Below are 24,158 nucleotides of genomic sequence, written 5' to 3' on the forward strand. Positions count from 1 at the left end.
AGGTACAGTATTCAACAAAGGATATAAATCTTCTTTACCAAAAGAAAAATTATCTTCATAAAAGTAAAGATAAATTTCTGAGAGTGAATTTTAGGGGCAACAGTCTACAGAACTTTCTGTAGTACCTGTACAAGGGGAGGGGGAGGTGCGCGGGAAACAGTCCTTGATTGCAATCCTCTTGTGCTAGAAGCTGACAGAAGCAAGTTGAAGGAGAACTTTATTCCTAAAAGTAAGGCATACAGTCATTAAAATGTACCACAGTATTGCATGCTAAGTCTGCAGGACTCTCTAGTTCATAATATAATAGTTGTCTTGTCTTCTGTGGCAGTATTATAATGCCGTCTTTATATGACGTGGAAGGTATTGATAATGACTTGCTACTGCATAAATCTGACTCCAAATGTCAAGGCAAGAGCAGCGTTAAAGCAACCTGTGTTTGGATGGCAGGGTGGAAAAGAAAGTATCATTTGTAATTGAAGTTTTCAGAAAGGCTGTACTGTTACAATCGCTCTAGATTACATGTGACTGCCTACGGAGAGGACAAAAGATCCAAGAACGATGTAATTATGTGAATAATTCTGACACAGCCCAACTATTTTAACAGCATAAGGAGAGATGGCATTTCATTGCAACTTGCATATATTCTGTGTTTCTCTCATCCCTGCGCTCTCAGTGGTACTTTCAAGGGTACTCAGTACTGGTTTAATTATGATATTTTTGAAATTAATTGTAAAATCCATTTCTCTCCAAGGAAGTTGTTAAAGCAGTGATGGGTGCTTTTGGAAATATACTCTATGTTGCCCTTGTTTTCTAACAGCTGAATTTAAAAAATAGTCAGTTTTCTCTCTGTTACAATTAAATGGTATACACACTCTAAAAACATATTTTTCTCTAAACATAAATTTATAATCAGCAGGTTTGAAATATTCTTCCTACATATTAAAGTGAATCAATATCATGTTATAACACAATTAGAAAAAACAACTAGAGGTATTCATTAGAATATAATGAAGCTATTACTGTTCTGTAATTTTCCTCATCCGTGCAGTGGATGTACTTATAATTACCTGTTCTTTGGATTTGCCCTCACCTCCTCTTTTCCTAAACCAGCTGACGAATGGATCGTGGCTAACCCGGAGCTGACGGACAAAACGAAATTTACTATCACTGGCCTGCCAACTGGCTCAAAAATCCTCGTGAGAGTAAAAGCTGTGAATGCTGCTGGTGAAAGTGAGCCCAGGTACCACCCACAGCCTATTTTAGTCAAGGAAGTGATAGGTAAGATCCTCCTGCCTACGCTCACCCACAAATACACTCTGCTTCATATTTAGTTTGGGTTTTTTAAGGCTGATACTTGTTGGAAACTGATTATACAGCCTTACGATGCCATTGTGCAGTGGATAGAAATCATAAAACTGCCTTTAAAAATATCTGTAGTTCTTTTCATTTGTTTCATTTCCAAGCCTTTATTGCTCAGCCTTTCAAGGCTTTTTTTTTCTTTCTGCAGAACTTGAAATTAATGTTGCTTTTTTTTGAGCTGCACTAAATTTCTCACCTATTCCTACCACCATAACATTTGGTGTAACCAAAATTGATGGTGTCCCAAATGTAACGTTGTGGGACCAATAAACTTTAGATACCTCACACATTAGTAGCCTCATCTAGGTGTTCCTGCTCCGGCAGGGGGATTGGACTAGATGACCTTCTGAGGTCCCTTCCAATCCCTGACATTCTGTGATTCTGGGAAATGTAGAGCACAGTCTTCCATTTATACTGATACGCATCGGTTCTGTCTAAAACAGAAAAGAAGATAAGTATCAAACACAAGCTTTTGGCTTTTTTTCAGAGGCTCCAAAGATTCGTCTACCAAGACACTTAAAACAAACCTATACTCGAAGAGTTGGAGAAACTGTGAATCTTGTGATTCCTTTCCAGGTAAGAATTAAAAACACTGACAGGAAAACACTATTTTTCCTTATATTGCTACATTTTAACTTCTTTCTGTGTAACTTGGATTGGCCAGTGAGTTAACTTAAGCAGAAAGAAGCACACAGAAGTACACAGGTGCTTTAAATCTTTTGCCTTGACCTCTCAAAAAAATGATGCTGAGCCGATTAATGAATTGGGTAACTAGCTTAGACAGGCTCATTTGTCATCTGTCATCCAAAGGACATTCATAAATCCTCCCGGTACACATTACATGTGAGATAAAGCCTAGCAAAATGCAAAATGGTTACACTGGTAGAAGTTTATATAGTATCAAGGGTGAGACTGTAGCATTTAATCTTTTGCTTGTCTTGAGAGAGGAAAAGGGAGGGGAAGAGTGGGCAGAGTTTCACTGTTTCCTATAGAAACTGCAACTGTAAAATCCCTGAGATCACAGCTCTAATCTGACTTTTTCCAAGGAGATATCACATTTTCCCAGAGCATCATCTTAACCTTCATTCCCATACCTTTACAACAGTGACTGCCTATCTACCTGTAGGGTCTTTATTCTTCTGAATACAAGAATTGTGGCAGAATTCATTTCTATTTCATCTCTGTACACCTAAAGATCCTGGGTGAGCATAATCAAGCTTCTACAGGCTGTTAAAAGCCAAATAAAAGCTTGATCAGCAATACATTGCAAGATACACTGCTCTTGAAAAATTAAAGGGATATTCTCTGGTTATTCTCTAAGATAAAGCATTCAAAAATGTGTGAGATTACCCTTTTGGGACAGCATTTGCAAATTGTTTACCTCTGGAAGGCAAATCCCATGGTAAAGCAGGGGGAATTCACTCTGATTTAAGTACCTAAACTGGGCACTACTAGGCCCATAAAAACAGCACACAAAATATGTCAATCCAGACTGCCCAACAACTATTCCACCTGCTTTTGCAAAGAAATAAGAGAGTTTGGGATCCCTGGAGGTTTAGTCCACTGCTTTCGTCTTTCACTGGCAGTGTAGAGAATGTAGGCACTTCCAGAGGGTGAAATATTTTGTTCTGTATTTTCTGGCTTTGTTTAAGTTTTTTTTCTCCTTTTCTTTTAGAAAACTGGAAATCGTCAAATTTAGTCATAAAGTTAATTGTCCAATTTAGCCATAATTTGCTGCATTTTATGTGAATTAATATGATTGCGTGTCAAATGCTGTATGATTTAATAAAGAATTCTCAGTTTCTTTCAGGACAGTTTTTATTTCCCGTTTGGAGAAAAAGGGAAAAAAACTTGTTTTCTCTCCTATCCTTTTCTCTCCAAAAATCACGTACACATTGTTTCCTGGCTTCTTACAGGGAAAACCAAGGGCAAAAGTATCATGGCAGAAAAATGGTTCTCCAATCGACAAGAACCAAATCAACATCCGCAACACTGAAAATGACACCATCATCTTCATCCGAAAGGCAGAAAGGAACCACTCCGGAGAATATGACATGAAAGTGGAAGTGGAGAACTTGGTGGACAAAGCTACAATAGATATTCAGATTGTTGGTATGTTTTGAGAAACAGAAATAAATGCACACCAGTGAAGCAGACTCTGGCCATTCCAAGGCTATAGGAAAGCATACAGAAAATCCCCAAAAGCATCTTTCTCACCAGTGATATCTCTCCATGTCCATTTCCTTAACTATAGATTTGTGGTCTCTAAATAAGCTCCCTATACGATGGCAGGTGCCTGTTGGAACATGTCAGTCTCTTTTTTTCATTGTTAAGCTTGTCATGTTCTTGTCTATCCAGGATGCAAGCCTTTTCCCGTTGTGGGTATCCCAAGAGAGAAATGGGAGTAAATTCATAGTAACTTTGTCATATGTGTAATGTGGAAGAAATCATAAATGCTGAACGCACGTGAAAGTAGGAAAAACAGACCAGAAAACACATTTACTTTTCATTTTTACCAATCTATTTCTTTATATATTAGGCAAAACTGGTAGCACAGCCTTCATAATGATTGTTCAACTTTGTCTTTTCGGAGCACATCTTGAACTGTTTTTAAGTTTTACAAAATACCATGCCTTCATTCAATTAAAGAGCACATGTATATTAGAAGCCATACTCATATAATGGTCAAGTTTTGCATAGTTCTGACATGTCTTAACTTCATAAAGTTTTATTTTACAACCTCAGCTTTCTTTTGACATTGCTTTTGACATGTGCATGTTGTAAGAAAGAGAGAAATCAAACTAAGTGGAAGATGTATTTAGAAAAGAGAGAGAAAGTAAACAGTGGAAAATGTCAGCTGCCATATTTTTGTTACAGATCGCCCAGGCCCACCAGAGGTTGTAACTATTGAAGATGTCTGGGGAGAGAATGTAAATTTATCATGGAAGCCACCAAAAGATGATGGTAATGCTGCCATTACTGGGTACACAATTCAAAAAGCAGATAAGAAGAGTATGGTAAGTTACAAGGAGATCTTTAAAAGGCTGATGTACTCATGAATTCTCCTTTTAAAAATAAAAAGCTTTACATGCTTAAATCAATGTAGGTGGACAAAGCATTGATTAGACAGTGCTCAGAAAATCTGCAAGGCATCTCTAAAAATTCTAGAAATCTTCTGTTCACTCTAGCTAAAGCCTAAAAATGGAAGTGTTTTCAGATTATGCCAAAGAGAGGACTAAAAGGAAAAGGACAGGTGGATTTGAGGGAAGTAATTCTGCTTTATTTCCTTTGTCTCAGTAGAGAAAATAAAACCCAAACATACTAAGTTTGAAGTCAGTAAGTTGCTACTAGAACCAAAATGTCGTGCTGTTGCTTTTAAACCTGTAATATCCCATTGTGTAAGTCATTGCCACTCCTTACTACCCATGGCAAAATGGTACATGTGTAACTTGTAAACTCCTTTGAGACTTACAAGTGCAAAGTGCAATAAAGAGATGTTAATTATTTTCAGTAAACTAACATGAATTTTACACTTGAAATTGAAAGACAATAGTTGGATTCTTACATTTAACACTTACTGTAAAGTCAAACACTGGAAATCTAGGACAATATTTTAGAATTTGCGTTATCTAAGGGAATCTTTTGTCACTTCCCCTCTCCCCCAAACTTGAATATGTTGATCTCCTTCATGTTCTGATGAATTCATTCTTCCTGTGCCACTATTTCTCTTCCCATTCTTCATTTTTTCTTTTGCTTCAGACTGTAAGAAGAGATGGTCTCTGTACAGTGACCAGAACAATGATGTCCCATCTATAAATTACTGTGTTAAGGAGAAAGCAACAATAGCAGTGTCTAGGGTCCAGTGTGTCACAGATCATTTGGGGTCATACTGTTCCCATAGCCTCTGTGGTGTTGAATTCTGCAATCATGGCCCAGCTTGCCTTTTACAGATAATTGTTTCCCAAAAGGCACTTTGTCTCTTAAAGATGACCAGATATCAATGGAAACTGTGGCACAGGGAACTCAGCACAAGTTCATCTTTAGGAAAGCAAGAACACTACATAGGGCAGAGTAAAGAAAAGCAAAAACATTGCTGTGGTCATATTGTACTTTATATTAATTGCATTTTTTAGCATTATACTCATTCATCTCAGTTTGTTACTTAGGTATTGTGTACTAGGATAGAAATTACATGTCCCGTTACTGCTGCAAGACTAAAGTGCCAAAATCCTCCTCTTCGTTTGAGTCTTTTCTGATCAGAGGGCCACCTGCATAAAATTACATTTCTCATGAACACTGAACCTGTGGAACAGGGAGCAGATTAGTGCATTGGCCTCTTCTGAGGACATGTAACTGCAGAGCAGTACGTGCCACTGCTTTTCTTATTTGCAGCAGTACCTTCTCTGTCAGCAGCATGCACTAGGAACAAAGGAGCTTGCCTTGCTTTACACAACACAACCTTTGTAATATTGGATTTCCTAAAACAAATCCTCCCAGCTAAGGAAGTGTAACAGTTCAGTAGGGTTCACTTTCCATGCGGCCTTCACTGCTTAGCAGTGAGCTCCATGAGATTCTCATTGTCATTCATTTCAGACAGAATAAAGAATTATTGCCAACCTCACTTTTTCAATATCCATTGATGTTCTCTTAAAAGAAAAATCTTACTCCCACAAGCTTGATGATTCTCCCAAACAGTTAATGGCTGAGAGGTGCAGAGCGCTGGGAGGAAGCTGACTCTGTGTTTGTGTCTTTCAGGAATGGTTCACAGTAATGGAGCACTATCACCGCACCAGTGCCACCATTAACGAGCTCGTCATAGGAAATGAGTACTACTTCCGAGTCTTCGCTGAAAACATGTGTGGCCTCAGTGAGGATGCAACGATGACCAAAGAGAGCGCTTTGATTGCAAAGGATGGTTAGCTAATTATCTGTTCCTTGTCAAAAGGGAAGGGTGTGTTCAGAGGCTGTAAGGTGATTAGAGGTAAAGGCCATATCTCTAAAGCATTCAGATGCATTCCTAGCTCTAAGACCAGGTACAAGTAACAGCTAGGACATTTCATACCAAGACGTCTTGGTTTGTCCACATAGTTCATAGTTGTGGGGTTTTTTTTAAGAGAGGGTGGGACATTTTTCCCATGTTCTGACATTTTCTGCAATCTTAGATCTCGTACTCATGTCACCACTGGCAGGTCTAAGGCAACAAGAAGTGGACTTGTAGTGCTAGGTCAATGGTTGAACTCAACGATCTTAACCATCTTTTCCAAACAAAACAATTCTATGATTCTATGAAAAGAGCTGGAAGAGGAGTGAAGAAACAGTTTTGCTAGAAGCAGTGGGTCACTGCTTCCCAGTGGAGACTTGGCAGCAGCTGTACAAGTGCTCCTGCCCATTTCAGGCAGGATCGGAGAACCCTGCTTCACATCTCTTGCAGGTGGAGCTGGACAAAATCTGATTCTGCAGTCAGAAATCCTGACATTTCAGAAATAGACCATTTGATATGGTACTGTAAACTTTTTAAAAACCACCAACAACAAAAAACTACCACCTGCTCCTTTATGGAAGGGAAATTCAACAAACGGGTGGTTTAAAGGAACAAAATCAATCCAGATTACCTCAGTTTGTCTGAAAGAAAGGAACACCTGATTGCCATGATGCAGAACAGACAAACTGTACAAACCATAGTGACAGGCTGAAGGAATGGAGGCCCGGAGTACTAGATCCCACTTCCATTATTAAAAAGAAAACAACTGCTCTTTTAGAAATGGGACCATGAACAAAACAATGGCTATAGAAACTGTTTTTCATCACTGCTTATTTGCCCTTGTCATGAGAGCATGTATCAGGCCTAAACCGCACTGAAGTCAGCACAAGAGCTTGGATCGTATTTCAGTGAAGCAAAGATGTTTAGTGATACCTGTGCACATGAATAGATGTCATTCTGTCCAGCTGTTTTAAATGCCAGCTTAGTTTGTGAGTGAAGATGATGCGTTGATGGTAACTTCCATTGCACAGCAGGGAAAAAGTGGCAGTGAAAAACTAGATTTTGCTACCATGTTTTCCTTGTACAGAAAGTATATCCATTCACATATTTGTATTGTTAGTGCAGTGTATGAAGCAGAAAGAAAAATGTGGGTTTTCAGCTACAGAGCCAGTTTGTAGTCAGAACAAACTGTGAAAAGTAATCAGCAACAGAGTTAACACAGCCTGTGAAGACAAGCATCCCACAGTATATCAGACAGGATCCATCCTGTTCTCTAACATGCAGGCAAAGACAGAGAATAAATGTGTGTTATTTTGTATGCCACCTCTCAGGAAACAAAGAGGACCTCTCAGACATCTACTCTATAGTATGACCAAGGGCTATGGTCACTTCCCAGGCTCACTTCCAGCCTCCCCTACAGGTGCAATTACCAGCATTAGGTCGCTAGCTAAAGTGGTGCCGATGAGAACAGATTCAGACTTTTGTAGCTTTTTAAGATGCGTGGGTATTTAGATACACGTCAACACTGTTTTAGAAATGTTTTCTTTTCGTTTCATAGGTAAAGTCTACAAATATCCAGTTTACAATGATTTTGACTTCAGTGAACGGCCGTTGTTTACTCAGCCTCTAGTCAACACGTTTGCTGTAGCTGGTTACAATGCGACTTTGAACTGCAGCGTTCGGGGCAACCCCAAGGTACAGCACAGCTCGTAATAGTATCAGATAAAACACAAAAGACTTTAACCTGACACTGAAAATTGTGGTGCCATTTTTACTATTTGCCTCACAAGCCAGGCTGAAGGCAAAAGGAGTCATGTGGGCTTTAAAGAATGCAAAATAGGACCTGCTTATCTGTGATATAGGCATTTTAATAGTTACTAAAGCCACAGATAACTCAGTGAAAGGGCAGAGCCTCAGGAAATGCTGGGCTATACTGGGACTGGCACTGACAACAGCTGTACAGTTAATATATCAGTACATGTTGTTACTAAAATAAAGCCATTATTATTCTATAAAAATGCAGGAATACTCCATGGACCATGTTAGTTCTCAGACCCACTGTGCAACGCATCTTCCAGTTTCTTTTGAATTGTGTTTTTGTGATCTGTTTTCTGTTGTGAAAAACTAAACTGACAAGTAAAATACAAACTCAAGAGTGTTTAAGAACATGTTTTCTGCTCACTCTTCACAGATCGTGACTGTTCTGTGTGCAATACTGTGTAACAACATGCTTTTCTATTGACGTAGAGTAACTGGATGTCAGAAGCTATTGCTCAATGTTTGCTACCACGACAAAGCACCTCATATTGATAACAGGCTTATACTTAAGACTTTAATAATGTGATAGGAGCTGCACTGAAAAACATCTTACTTGAAAACAGATGCATGATGCAGCCCGTGTTTATGCTTGAGTTAAGAATTACAATTTCCTTTCTGTCACTATTTTATCTATTTTGTATCATTTCTGGATTACTCAGCTTCAACAGGATGCCACAAAAAAAAGAGATAAAACGTTTAAGTTTATAGGTTTGTGCATGTGAGTGCTCTTTTCTTTTTACCACAGCCCAAAATAACCTGGCTGAAAAACAAAGTTGCTATAATGAATGACCCAAGGTACCGAATGTTCAGCAACCAAGGTGTCTGCACCTTGGAGATCCGCAAACCCAGTCCCTACGACGGAGGTACTTACACTTGCCGAGCAGTCAATGAACTTGGAGAGGCAGAAGTTGATTGCAAACTGGAAGTGAAAGGTAAGGCGTTTAAACCATTGCAAATGTGCTGTTTTCTGAACACCAGTTACACAGGAGTCAGAAGTATGCAAGGCAAATGTAAAAGGGAGTTCAAACAACTTTTTTAACTTTCCCAGGTGAAAAATAATAGCTTCATTAAGACAAAATAAAATATATTGTTTTATTGGTTTTCTATTTGAAGACCAACATGCTGTGCTTGTGCTATATTGTCTTTTTTTTTCTCTGCACACCAATTAGCACCTCCAGCAAATGCAAGACTTTTTCCACAAGTGACCAAATGGTAGACTACACCTCTTAGAACTATGGTGCTTACCCAAAAAACTCTAGTAAGACTGAGCCATAAAGCTCTTTGGGAAAATATTTTAAAAAATCATCTTGGGTAAGAAAGAGATATCTCTGAAGGAAATGGCCAGGGGAGAAGGAGAGAAGGAAGAAAGATTTGTTCAGGATAATCTGTCTGCCTTAAAGTTACGTATGAAACAAATCAAATATTTGCTTCCAAGGAAAACTTCTTAATGTAGTTTGTTAGCAAATGTAGCAACAAGGACACAAGCTAGTTGATATAATTGCTGTATTTCCTTTAAGAACAAAGTAATCAAAACCATGGTCTTTGCAAATACAGGGAAAGAGGACAAAGTAGGTTACCCTTCTACAACTGAAGACATATTTATTTTCATTAATAGATACATTTTCTGAATTGCAGGTAGTTTAGCACTGATTAGGATATCATGAACAGCAATAGGATTTGGATTGGACTACCAATAATAATCTCAGGAGCATATTTTCAGAAAATTACCTCCTAGGGAAAGACAGGGTCATATTTAGCTGGACTGACCCCCACCAGAGGCTTTTGCTGTGAAATAAGCTAAGTGTTTCTGAAAAAAATAATTTCAGGTTATAAGTAAGGAAAGCTGCATAAAGCAGCTGATAGGAAGTGTCTAACTCAGGAATTTAGACGGAATTTAGGGTACCTGAATATGGTCCTAATTATATTATTTCCATCATGCTAGTTCATAATGAAAACCATAATATTTAATATCCTTATGGATTGCATTGTGTTTATTTTGGATTTCATTTTCCGTTTTCCGATGTATCTTGTCCCGCAGCTCCAATCTGCAAGCAAGAAGCCACTGCAATAAATGTCGAGTATATGAATATTTCACTAATATAGTGAAAATGTACATAATATGTTTCTTCATTTTCACGATTTATTTTTAAGACACTGTGTCTAAAGGTGATGTCCACATCCTGGAAGTATGATTGTTTTCCTTAACCACAAGCAAACTCTCTATTTCACAGTGGAACAGAAGACCTCATCATGTGAGAAGGCTGCTTCATCTGGTTTTTTTTTATACTGAAAGGCCAAGTTTCTTTGCTGTTTCATTAAACTTCCTAAATCCCTAAGCCCTAAAGTTCTCATGCACATTTACATTCAGTTGTAACTTTTTAGTCTTCAGCACATTGCTTGTAGTACAACCAAATACTACATTTTAAATACAAGAAGCTGTTTATTGCTGTCCTTTGTTTTACTGTAAAACATTTCTAAGATAAGACACAATTTAACTAATATCTCTCAGTTTTAGGAAGTCTCCAAATGTTGCCATGGGTTACATATTATTCTTCAGCAATTCCCTTTCCAGCTGTTGTGAAATACAGGTGCTTCTGTTGATCTTGGAACTTTTTTTTCACTAAATATCAGGATTAATTAGTTTTCTATTTTTGAAGTGTAAGACAAGCACCATGTTTTCATTCAGGTGCTCTTTTAATACACAACATTTTCCAAGAATATTTTCAGCAGCAGTGGAGGCTACTCGGTGTTAGTGTGGAAACATTTTTGCTTTTGGTCAATACTGATGGGGAATTTAATTTCTTAAATTTATGAACATTTATGGGCTGGTATCTGAAATAGGCTGAAAATCAATTAGTCACTTAGAAGCAATTTATCTAGGAAAAAAAAGCTACAGTTCTGTTCATTAAGGTGTCTACTAGGAACAGCTAAGTTGACGTCCCTGAGGATTTTTGCTAACAAATGTTTATTTAACTTTTACAGGTCCAGTTGTCTGAGTACTGCTCTGAAACAGAGAGCACATGATCTACTACCTTCACAGGCTTCCAGGCCTGTCACATTCTTTCCATAATGGAAAAATTAAATTAAACATTAAAACAAAAACATTCTATCTGGCAACACAGCAGCAAACATTTAGGGTAGAAAAGAGTCAGAGAAGTGAAGCAGTAGGGCAGATTTCCTGCAGAGGTTGTAGAGCCTTTGATACCAGGAGCCTTAAGAGCAGCTTAGAAGGTTGACAGCTGTGCAATTTGTTAGGATTATGATATGCATTAAATGACATTTCAAGGTTGTTTCCAGTTCTTTGAGTCTGAGATTTTGACTCAGTTCTTAACCTAGTCAGCATACCCTAGTACCTCAACCAAATTCAATTATCACCCTGCCCCAATCATTCATACCACAGGAAACCCTGGGCTTTGTATCATGTTCTGAGGGTTGCATTAATCAGTCTATCAGCTGGCTGCAGCACATCCTATGGTCTCAATTACCCTGGCACCTTGTTTTGGGTTTGCAGTTAAACATACTTTTGCCACAGTGAGAATGAGGCTGACAGAATTACTCCTTTTAGACAAGATTCAGTTCATCAGTGCTTTCCCACTTCTAAACAAAACCTCCTACATGCACTGATTGCGAAAGGCTTGTAGCACAGACATTTCTAGAGTCAAAAAGTTTTCTTTCTTCTCAAATAAAGTAATATTTACTTTAAAAGCTCAACTGAAAAAAAAAAAATGAATACTATACAATAGACATTTTGCTCAGAACAGTACTTTAACCTGGAAGAAATCTTAAATGCAGGCTGTTCAGACACCACCTGGACCGTGTGCTGTTCCTCTCTTCTTAGCTATGTGATGGGCTGCTTCATTAACCTAAATACCACCTTCCCTAGTTAATGGGTGGTTTCTGAGCCCAATCTGATATCAACCATTACCTGGTACAGTCCCACTCCCTCCCACCAAGCCTGGTATTGTGGCTCTATCCCAAGGGTTTGGTCAGTGTGTGATCACCCTTGCTGAGATTCTTCCTTCCATCCTGGCAGGTTTAGCCATTACTTTAGACTCCTTTCTGAAGACTGCTTAGACTAGCAAATTGTGGGGCTTAGATACAGCACAGCTGTTGGAAGGGGTCAGTGCTGATGCTCTTAACATGACAGGCACTTCAGCTGATGAATTCAAAGGGAATAGGATTAAGTAAACACAGCAGCTGCAGCTTGGCAAGCCAGGGTAGGCTCAGGGTTTGCTATATGATACAGACAAATGCAAATGAGTATTAAACAGCCAGAGCATAAAACATAATTATGTCTTATTTCACTTTTCTATTGACTTATGTGTTGAATTATCATTCTCTTAAGTTTCCCAGCCTGTTTGTTCATTTAGGAGGGCTCTGCAGATGACTGCTCATCACGGTGACACACAGTTGTGGATTTCTGACTCACTGGAAATAGATTGCAGTGTGTGTTTATGTGTGTGTGTGTATGTATTCATATGTATAGCTTTAAACTGGTTCAGCTTTACTCCAGCAAGTAACAATCAAGTTCTACATTCATAAAATGATGAGATACAGATGAATATTGCTTGAATAAAACCAACGGGCTCAAGCCTATGCTACCCATTTGGTGAATATAGCAGCTACAGTGCTATCCCTACAGATCTTTGGATAGTAAGTCATGCTAAAGAGCTCTATGACATGCAACAGTATATATTGCAGTAAGTGAATTTTCCTTGTGTTGGCTAGAATTTCTTTTATCCTTATACTTCTCAAGTGTTGGAGATCTGAAATTTATCATGCATATATATAAGCCCAGTCCTAGGAATGCCATAGAACTACTCAGAGAACAGTCTAGAATTTCCAGGTTTGCATAGTATTTGAAAAACTGAGTGGCTATGAATACTCTATGAATGCTAGCATTATGCTACAATTTTCTACTTTTTTAGCCATTCACTTACAGTGTTTTAGTACTAAATTAAAACCCCTGGTGGTTACTAAATTTAATGCACATTTCATGAAAAACAATTAATTATAATTATGAGCACAATAAAGATAAAAATAGCAAATTCCTATTCCGTCCTCAAAAAAAAAATTGCATTTACTGATGTTATTTCAGAAGTTATTTCATTCCTATGTTTTCAGTTTTGCTGAGGAAACTTAAAGATGGCAGTTATGTGAGCTGTATGTACAATGGCTTTTTTTTTGTAAAAATAAAGGTGCTGAAAAAAGTCAAGCAATATATCTTATGCAAAAGGATAACTCCACCTCATATATCTTGAAAGATGATGCATACACGGAATCTAATTATATATGTCACATACAGAAAATTCAAAATATATATCAGGTTTTAGGTAGATCCATAGCATTGTCTGTGAATTTTCATTATGTGCAGTAAGGAACTGATTCCTTATCAGCTTCACTGAGGTCAATTAAAAGGTTCAGTTAAAGCACCTTGCTTCTTTTATAATGAAACGAATGTTTTTGGAGAATGTTTATCTTAAGAGCAAAATCAGGGTTGGTGATCACTTTAACAGGTTGACGATAGCAAAGATTCTGTATAAGAAATATTAAAATATAAGCTGTTAAGATCAACTGGGAAGAATTTCAAATGCAAATAAATACCACTATAAATATTCTGATTCTGCAGTGATATATCAAGGAGTAATTAACCCAGGAGAACCATTCTTCTTGGCGGGGAATAATCAGGTTTATAATAAGCATACTCCCCTGGACATTCCATTTCATTCCCTTCCTTTCTTTCCACATGCAACGCATTTTCTGCATGCAAAGTGTGTATTTAGTTGCTTTTTAGATTAAACTAGCTAGTGTCTCATGACATACAATGTCTATGTCACATGAGCAAAGAAGGCCAAATTAATCAAGAATATGGGTATTTAACATCCGAATTAAAAAGGTTTTAGACATACTTTTGCTATGTCACCAGGCACAGAACTACATGTACCTATAAAGAATTTCTTTAACGTCTATGAGTACCTTAAACCAAAACACTTAGACATTTCCAAGAAATAGAAATTTGAAAAACAGCTCTCAGCTTGTAGAACTGTTGAAAGAACAGAAGTATCATAAAGTCATTTACTGTGCTTAGAAGGCATTCTTTATGACAGCATTATAGTCTTTGGTTACAAGTTAGTGCTGAGAGTGACCATCCATGCTCTTACATGCAAGTCCAGCTTGCACTACAGAACCTAGGGAAGAAATCTTGATCCAACTGAAATCCGTGAAATTTTTTTTCTTACAAGCATATAATTTTACTTCATTTCCTCTGGGGTTTATTTTAAATTCGGGTTCAGATGTTTTATAGAGTCAAAATGTTTAATTAAAGGTAAGGGCTCCTATAAATAGCATGCTTTAAGTAATGTAAATGTGGATATGTAACAGAATACATACTTTAGTGCACAGGTAGGTTATTAGTCTGTACTTGATTATTTTGCCTTATAGAGTTTCAACATATATATATATATGCTTCAGTGTTATGTGTGTGCTTTTTTTTTCCCTGGTGGAAAATACTATATATATATATGTGTTAGCTTCCTTGAAGCTACATTTGGAAACTTTTATCATAAATGTCATTTGCATTATTTGGTTCCAATCTATACTTTAGACTAATTACAGGAGTTATAGTTACTTGTACATATTAATATAGCTTTTACATATTAATGATAATTTTGAAGTGGAACTGGATCCCTACCTTTTACTCTTCATGTGCTTCTATTCCTATATATTTTACATGACTAAGGATTAAAACATCATCCTGACATAATTGTAAGCATAATTTCCCTCAACATTTTCTCTCTACTTTTGTGTTTGCGATTAAATTGTTACTTCTCTTTCTCTCTCTCCCTTAGTTACACAGTAAGGATTTTTGAATGTATATTGTCATCTAAGGTAAGCTTTCATATGGTTCTTGCATATGAAGCTTATGTCTGTTTACAGGTCATACAATGTCTGCCTAGTATGGCATGATTTTCATTATGCTACTTAATGAAAATGTTTTTTGAAATGAGTAGCATGATAGTTTTAATGCATATAAAACCAGATTTTTGTCATAAAGGCTTGTTAGAGTCATTCTTCTTAGTTGTACATCCCACTACTTTCTAACAGTGTATGTTTCAATAGAATTTAACAATGCATGAGTTAGCATTACTAATTAATATGAATAAAATGCAAGTAATAAAAGAGCATTTTGCATTTACAGTCAGTTATTTTCATATAGGAGTATACCTCTACATCAATGAAATATTTATTCCACAGCTAATTTCATTTTAAAACGAATGATTCATATCACAACTTGCACTACACGAGTTGAAAAGAATGCCAAAACGCATGCTTTTTTTCGTCTGTATTGTGCATCTACCTAAGGTCAGCAGCGAACAGTTCTGCAGCAATGACGGCACAGTCCATAATCACTAGTAACTAATAGCACTTCATAATAGCACTGGATAATCTTTGTTTTAATAAAGGTTATAAAACATTGAAATCTATACTCAGGGTAAATGCTATAAGTAAGTATCAGCTCAGTTGCATTTGGCTGAAGCATTCAGAGACAGTGATATCTTCATCCAGGCAATGTGGTTTTGCTTTAAAGATTTTGGTGTGTTCCAGAAAAAGCTGAGAAGGTAAGTGCAGTTATCAGTGGGTGGCTTTGCAACTTGAAGAACAAAACACTCATGTAGATTTGTAAAAGGAATAGTAATGGTACGTAGCTTTCTTACACCTTGAGAAAAGTCGGACTCTAATGTTTTCAGCAAAATATTTATCTTTTTCCAACTGTTTCTCCCAAATGTAATTTGATTTCAACAAAATTAGCAGAAATACTCATGTGTTTTGTTTCCATGACATTTTTTTCAATGGCATGAAATTGCACTTCTAATTTGGATTATTTGTATAAAATTACTGCTTCTACATCACTGGGATCTGGCATGCCCTGGCGTACTTCTCTCTACATACACATTTTTCTGGGCACTGAAATAAATATTTTGTCCTGGATTGCTAAAATTATCAAATGTTCTTCAAAAATCTTTTGCCTTGCCTCTTTAATCAGAACACCAAAGAAAATATTGAGTGCTTTGGCTTTCTTATAAGCCCAGGTTTCTACTACAGCAGTGGTGTAAAATACGTTTGGTTCAGTTTTTTACTCACGGTGACTGAGCCACAGTCAAAAGGCACATCATAGACCTAAAAGGCTGAGTATGGTACTTCTGATACCTGTTCAGTGAATGTTGACTCCACCCATCATAAAACTGGAATATGGGGGGGGGGTGAGGGGGGAAGGATAAAGAAAATATTATTTTACATATGTCATCCAGCTGTTATTTTCAAGCAACATGGTAAATATTTTGCTAAATACTTATAAACCATTTGAATGTCTCTGCATGGTTTCCAAACTCATCATTGTCAGGCGTTGCTCCCTCTGGGCTGACTTCCATCTCTGACTATACTCCACCCAGCCGGATGGAAATCCAGCAGGGTTATTTGAGGTGAAGCTTATCAGATTATTGCATGGAGTGAGATAAATGATTGAATATATGACATGCTAGAAGTGAAATTCACCCTGCGCAAGAGGACAGGAATGTTCTCTGTAGTACGGAGATTAAATAATGGTTAATTCTTGTGCTGGACTTTTGAACAGGGATGAATTTTACCCCATCGCAAAATGAAGTATGCAATAGGGACCAACTAAATCTTTGTCACTTACTCCAGGAAATAAAGGTACAAAGCTCTTGCTCCAGGGACCTTCAAACTAAAGACTACTTTATTCCTTGTTTCTAGGTGGGCTTTCGTTCTTCAGACTATTGATGGATGGAGTGCCTCCGCATATCATTGATTCATATATGCGTGAAGTGCAGGCAGACAAAACTGAGGGGAAGTGAGAGTCCGTCCACAGTGTTTCCTCCCACTGCGCTGGAAATTGGTAGCAGAATTACAGCATTTTAGTTCTTGCAATGTCAGAACAAATGCGTGGTTGGGAATTTTCTTTTTTCCTTTTTTTTTTTTTTTCTTATTTGTTGTTTTGTTTTCCCTACCTGCTCTTACTGAAAAGAAAGAATACGCATGGATTGTTTTGGGGTTGAAATTAAATGAACCGAAGACAACACACGTTTTGTAATGTTCAGCTTTATTTTCTGTTTGATATTGTGTTCTGATTTTTAATGAGGAAAGAGGAGAAGCTGCGTAATAAACACAAGGAGGCAGTCAGAGTTTGTTCTCAGTGGTACAAAGCATATGTTTCTCAGACTTGAAGTACGTGGATTAGCCAGTAGCTGTGCAATAAGACCCTTGGAATATATACCTCTTTGATAATGTATCTTATTCACCTGAGAATGGTTTAACAGAATATGGTTTTACTGTAACGTAATTAATACATATGTACTTAATGAACATTTAAGCTGAACATATCTTCCTTTAGAAGTTTTGATTTCCTAAATCCAACCCATCAGTCTCTCAACTGAACTGAAATTGTTTTATTTAATGTACAATAAATATGAAGTGTTTAAGATCTATCAAGTTCTTGTTTACTATTTTTTTATGGTTTTTTTCTACCTTGTTTTACCACATTTCTTGTTTAATTTCCAAATACTGTAAAGCAGGAACGTGAGCCCATCAACTGAGTGGCAAACAGCATCAGCCCAATGGACTTACATTTTAAGATACGTGACACACAACGTGGCTGAAGGCTAATGCTATAGATACATGCAATTTTGTACCTATATGTTTTCAATATTTTAAATATATATATTTAAATACTGTAAATGCCAGCTGTGACAGCTTTCATCATGTTGCTGTAAAAGGCAACAAGAAATGTTTCTATAAATACATTAGCAACCAGAGGAGGGCTAAGGAGAATCTCCATCCCCTGATGGATGTGGGGGGAAACACAGTGACAGAAGATGAGGGAAAGGCTGAGGTACTAAATGCCTTCTTCACCTCAGTCTTTAATAGTCGGAACAGTTGTGTTCTAGGTACCCAGCCCCCTGAGCCAGAAGACAGGGATGAGGTGCAGAATGAAGCCCAAATAATCCAAAGGGAAATGCCTGGTGACCTGCTACACCAGTTGGACACCCACAAGTCTGTGGAGCCAGATGAGATACACCCAAGGGTGCTGAGAGAGCTGGCAGAGGTGATCACTAAGCCACTTTCCATTATCTATCAGCAATCTTGACTAACCGGGGAGGTCCCAGTTGACTGGAAGTTGCTTAACGTGACGTCCATCTACAAGAAAGGCCAGAAGGAGGATTCGGGGAACCGCAGGCCTGTCAGTCTGATCTTGGTGCCAAGGAAGGTCATGGAGCAGATCATCTTGAGTAACATCACACAGCACATACAAGAAAACCATGTGATCTGGCCCAGTCAACATGGGTTTATGAAAGGCAGGTCCTGTTTGACCAACCTGATCTTCTACGACAAGGTGATCCACCTAGTAGATGAGGGAAAGGCTGTGGATGTTGTGTACTTAGACTTCAGTAAGGCCTTTGACACTGTTAGCACAAGCATTCTCCTGGAGAAGCTGGCAGCTCATGACCTGGACAGGTATACTCCACGATGGATAAAGAACTGGCTGGAAGGCTGGGCCCAAAGAGCTGTGGTGAACGCAGTCAAATCCAGTCGGCGGCTAGTCACAAGTGGTGTTTCCCAGGGCTCAGTATTGGGACAAGTTATGCTTAATCTCTCTATCAACGATCTGCATAAAGCGATTGAGTGCACCCTCAGTAAGCTTGCACATGACACCAAGTTGGGTGGGAGTGTTGACCTGCTGGAGGGTAGGAAGGCCATACAGAGGGATCTGGACCAGATGGATCATTGGGCTGAGGCCAATTATATGAGGTTTAACAAGGCCAAGTACCGTGTCCTGCACTTGGGTCACAACAATCCCAGGCAGTGGTACAGGCTTGGGGAAGAGTGGCTGGAAAGCTGCCTGGTGGAAAGGGATCTGGGGGTGTTGATTGACAGCCAGCTGAATATGAGCCAGCAGTGTGCCCAGGTGGCCAAAAAGGCCAACAGCATCCTGGCTTGTATCAGGAATAGTGTGGCCAGCTGGACTAAAGAAGTGATTGTGCCACTGTACTCGGTCCTGGTGAGGCTGCAACTTGAATCCTGTGTTCAGTTTTGAGCCTTTCATTGTAAGAAGGACATTGAGTTACTAGAGAGAGTTCAGTTCAGAGAAGGGCAATGAAGCTGGTGAGGGGCCTGGAGCACAAGTCTTATGAGGAGAAGTTGAGGGAACTGGGGCTGTTTAGCCTGGAGAAAAGGAGGCTGAGGGGAGACCATATCGCTGTCTACAACTACCTGAAAGGAGGTTGTAGCATGGAGGGTGTTGGTCTCTTCTCCCAAGTAGCAAGTTATAGGACAAGAGGAAAAGGCCTCAAGTTGCACCAGGGGAGGTTCAGATTGGATATTACGAAAAAATTCTTCATGGAAAGGGTTGTCAGGCATTGGAACAGGATGCTCAGGGAAGTGGTGGAGTCACCATTCCTGGAGGTGTTTAAAAGGCATTTAGGTGAGGTTCTTAGGGACATGGTTTAGTGCTAGAGTTAGATTATGGTTGGACTCAATGATCCTGAGGGTCTCTTCCAACTGAAATGATTCTATGACTCTGGATCTACCCCCCTCCTCAGAAATTCGTGGAGCTCTTATAGGCATCATGCTAAAAAAGGGACTCAGACCATATCATTAGTGATTTACTGTGCAAAGTAAAAATGCCTTAGATAAGGTAAAATTACTTTTCCAACTCTAACATCATTAAATTCCAAGTATTTCACGAGTCGGAGTTATTGCAAGTCTCCAGCAAACTCTGAAGCATGTGAGATACAAGGTCGCACATAATTTGGCCAGGCTGTCAATCCCCTATTGCCCTGTCACTTATTTACCAGTTCTCACTCTGGCTGTATAGAGAGGGTAGGCTATGTGCTTACTGACTAATGATTGATCTCCAGTTATGGTTTCTAAAGATAAAGGTCTGCTTAGACCAATGGTACAAGTAGGACATTACAAGATGGTTATGTGATGTCAGCGCATTTTCAAACATCCAGCAGTCAGTAATTATGCAATAATAAAAGAATGTGTTACTATCAACTCCCACTGCTGAACTAGTGGGGTTTTTTTTCACTTGAATTACCACTTCTTTCACCTCAGGCATCAGAAGATCTCACTTTTTTATGTAAATCTTACTTGCTCTGAGATCCTTTTTCTTCCTTCTCTTCTTTGTGATTTCTCCTGTGCTGCCACCTGAGCAAGGAATCAACTCTCCATTCACAGTGATCCTGGGCACCGCACCTTCCTCCCCTCCCCCCATTTCACCCTGCGCTGCCAGAATCAGTTATCTCCTACACATTCATTCACACTTGCACACGAAAGAAGGCAATGTCTACTAAGAAGAGAATTCCACAAAGGATTAATAGTTTCTCTTTATTCTGTATCACACCAGTGATCCTTGTCTGCCTTCATCTCTTTTGAAGCAAAGAAGCCTGTGGGAGAGGGTTGGTTTGAATATATGCCTTGCAGGTTTAAGCTTTAAGCACTTAGGCACATGGCCCTCATTTAAAAGAATGTCTGTCTGTTGAGATATACTATAGTTGCCACAAAAAGCAAAAAATATTTTCAGTTTGTGCTTTTCAGTAAGGCAAAGAAGATGTGCATGGTTACCCGTGCTCTGCATACAAAGATGTTTACACCTTCAAGCTTCTGTATCTGTCTGCCTCCTTAGCCTTAATATACCATACATAATAACTGGGAAGCCAGCATAAATCTCAGCTTCTGTAGGCTCTCTGCTGATGGAATTAGCTACTCTAATTTCTACCAGATGCCAGCAGTGTTAAAAGACAAGCTGAACTAAGCTACTTTTCACTGTGTGAACAGTAGGTGTTCTATTCAGGTGCCCTTAATTCCTTCCCAGTCACGCTGCCCAGCGTTTGCCTGTTGCTGGGGCTGGAGATTCACCACAGCGATAGGAACTGCTGGGTATCGGGCCATGGGTGGAACTGAAATGAGTGGGCATTAGTGTGCTATAAATTAATACTCTCACTAATTGTGCTGACTGGCCAAGCTTCTGGATTAAAAAATAATTGAAAATGACTATGAGAGGAATGATAGGATGGGGTGAGATAGGCAAGGAATTTGTAGATCTAAAGTGGGCTACAAAACCTTAAATAGAAAATAACAAAAGATAAAGTTTTTATTTTTGATGGGTTGCCTAATGGGATTCTCCAGGGGTGGTGTTTGATAGATGAAATAATGTGTTCAAAACCACTCAGTTAAGAAAATGCTAATGAAATCTGCAGTTAATACCAGGTTGGGAGAATAAAGACATAGCAAAGGTAACAAAAACTAGAGGCAAAACAACCTAGAGAGAATACAAGCAGCAGAGCATCATGCTGTAGAAGATAAGGCCTAATGCTCCCAGTAAGAAACTTCTCAAAAGTCAGCTCACATGAATTTCCAGGAAACCAGTGAACCTGAAAGAGACCTAACAGTAACAGAGGACAGCAAATAAAACCTGTTCATATGAGAGAAAGTAACCGCAAAATACAAAAGCTTCAGGGAAAGTGAAACTTAGCAGTGCTTGTATGGCTTACGGTTGTGTTCCCTGATGTGTCATTATATGTGAAACCAGTTTAAGTCTTCAGCTGGTTGCATTATTTGTATTATCTGTTTGCTATGTACACTCTCCATCAACTAGTACACTCTGAGGTTATAGTTCAGTAGGATCTTTAATGAGGATTCTCTTTTCTGCCCACTTCCACATATCTGGTAGGAATGTAGTATTTTTGAAAGCTCTGCCTTGGTGTGTTCAGTGTGAATTACACAGGTCAAGGAAAGTTATTACTTGGAATAAGAAGGCAGACTACACATGTATACACATACGGATACACACACACAGGAAGAAGAACCAACGTTAATTAAAAAAAAAAAAGGGGGGGGGGCAGGGAGAAGGGTCTTTTTAAAGAAGCCAAAGGAAAATATTTTGTCTTCTCTTGGTTTGTTCTCCAAGCCCATGAAAGGGCATCTGGTATATAGATGTTAGTGTTGTATAAATGTGGATCCATTCTCAAATTGCTGTATATGGAGCTTGATACAGGCATTGTAGTTCCCCATTTGCATTGAAATGTCATGGCCAGTGCCAGCCCATTTTTCCTTCAGTGAGAACAATCTCACAAATATAAAAAGGGGAGGAGAGAACTACATGCAAATCTTTTCAAGAATGCTTAAATTGGGATATGCTGTTTATAAGGAGGTCTTTACTGACACTCAGAAATTTTTAAAAGTATTCCTTTAGAAAAAAAATCAAGCTTCCTGTACCTCTTTTAGGAAAAAATGTATAATATTGCTAGCTTTTACAGAGTATTGTGAAGGGAGACTCACTTTATGAATGTCTTTTGTTGCATTTTGAGATTCTAGAGCAAAAGGCACTCTATTTTAAGCACAGTGTACTTACTGTCACTTGATTTTCATGGCCTGCTTTCATGACTGACAAGTAAAGCTGCTGCTTTGCTGAAGCAGAGAGCATTTGGAAGCAAAAGTGAATCCTGAATACCGAAGAAGCACTGGAACTCTAAATGCACTGGATTTCAGCTCTTTTTTTTTTCTTGTTCTATGCCTTGTTGCTGAATACTTTTTAAATTAAAACAAACCTTCCCCAAGCTGAGTGATAAATTCATTAGCGAATCTATTTCTTCCTCTACTTATTTGGCCCTCATTTTCAACACCGTTTACCTCCCCCTCCCTTTTTTCCTTTCTCTTTTGCCTCTAATTGCTTAAGTTCGTAATTATGAAATGGATGCAATACTTATCTAGTTATAACTCTTATAATGACAAAAAATGTTTTTCTCTTTTCCTCTTGGTATCACAAAGAGCTTGAGCAATCCTTCCATAGGTACCAGTACCATTATGTTCATCAACCACAGCAATACACAGGGTATTAACAGTTTTGCATTTTTCCAAAACCAGTGATTTCAATGGACTGGGGACATGGCTGGTTGTGAATCTACCTGTCACATTTCCTTTTTGCCATTCTGTAGTTGGCTGTTATCGAATCACTCTTTATTATGTTATGTATTACCCGCTCCTCTGCTGGCAGTTCCTTTCTTCTCTGTTTTGGACCCTAATCCCCATTGCTGTATCACAGTGCATTTAGTGATCTGTAAATGACTGCAGATGAATGATGTAGCACTTGGGATGCTCACACCATGTCAAGGGATTTAGAAACCACCCTCTTGTCTATGTCAAGCATTCCCAACCCTTGCAATAGAGAAACCTACTCAAAAACATATTATAAGGCCAAGGGAATCAGCTCACTTTCACTACCAGAAAACCACTCTGTCTGGGAAGTTGTTGTCTGGCCGTAGAACTGCCCTGTAAGGTGTAAGATGATGCTCCCTGGGCAGCGGGTCTCCTGCCTGTGGAGGGGGACCCCACCGCCCATACAGTGGGGATCACCTCTCTGCAGACGTGGCTGTGGTGTCCTGCTCACGGCAGGGCACTCGCCTGCTGCCCAAGCCCTGTCTTCACAACTCGCACTGGTGAAGTGCCTTACTGGCCACCTGCTGTGCCTTATAAAGTGTGCAAAAGGAAAACAAGATGGGTGAGGAGTCAGGCAGGAGGATCACCCAGGGCTGGACAGGGGATTCAACCCACCCTGCCTGCACCCAGCAGCGACGAGATGCAGGTGCTCAGGCCCATCACACTGGGCCGCAGCACTGGCCATAACTGACCACCAGCTGGGAAAATGGCAGCAGGCAGGCTGCTGGCTGGACAGGCTCTCCCCGGGCGCTGGGGGAACCCCCATCCCCTCACGGCCAGGTGAGGCTGGCGGAGCTGCCACACCTGGGGCAATCTGCCTAGAAACACGGACCCTGCGACCGGGAGAGGGAAGGAGCCATGCTTCGAGGTGAAGGGACCAAAGGCGAGAGCACCCGCCCCGCACTGGCTGCCGCAGGGTGCTGGCTCCCCGCCAGCTGGGCCGCTGCTGGGCGTCGGCCTCTTCCGCCTCCCGCCGCGGCCCTCG

At 39.3% G+C, this 24,158-nt stretch overlaps 1 protein-coding gene across 1 annotated transcript in view; it reads left to right on the top strand.

Moving 5' to 3' along the window:
• The window catches only part of MYBPC1 (myosin binding protein C1), a 75,469-nt gene extending 57,808 nt beyond the window's left edge, over nucleotides 1-17,661 (top strand). Inside the window, exons 22-29 of the mRNA XM_082064071.1 lie at nucleotides 1,111-1,278; nucleotides 1,847-1,935; nucleotides 3,276-3,471; nucleotides 4,237-4,376; nucleotides 6,115-6,274; nucleotides 7,899-8,035; nucleotides 8,904-9,090; nucleotides 16,931-17,661. Coding sequence (XP_081920197.1) covers nucleotides 1,111-1,278; nucleotides 1,847-1,935; nucleotides 3,276-3,471; nucleotides 4,237-4,376; nucleotides 6,115-6,274; nucleotides 7,899-8,035; nucleotides 8,904-9,090; nucleotides 16,931-17,031 — 1,178 coding nt within the window. The 3' untranslated portion in view covers nucleotides 17,032-17,661. The remainder of the gene's footprint in view (nucleotides 1-1,110; nucleotides 1,279-1,846; nucleotides 1,936-3,275; nucleotides 3,472-4,236; nucleotides 4,377-6,114; nucleotides 6,275-7,898; nucleotides 8,036-8,903; nucleotides 9,091-16,930) is intronic.
• The last annotated feature ends 6,497 nt before the right edge of the window (nucleotides 17,662-24,158 follow it).

Source organism: Streptopelia decaocto (assembly GCF_964273445.1).
Source record: "Streptopelia decaocto genome assembly, chromosome: 1".
NCBI classification, from domain to species: Eukaryota; Metazoa; Chordata; class Aves; order Columbiformes; family Columbidae; genus Streptopelia; species Streptopelia decaocto.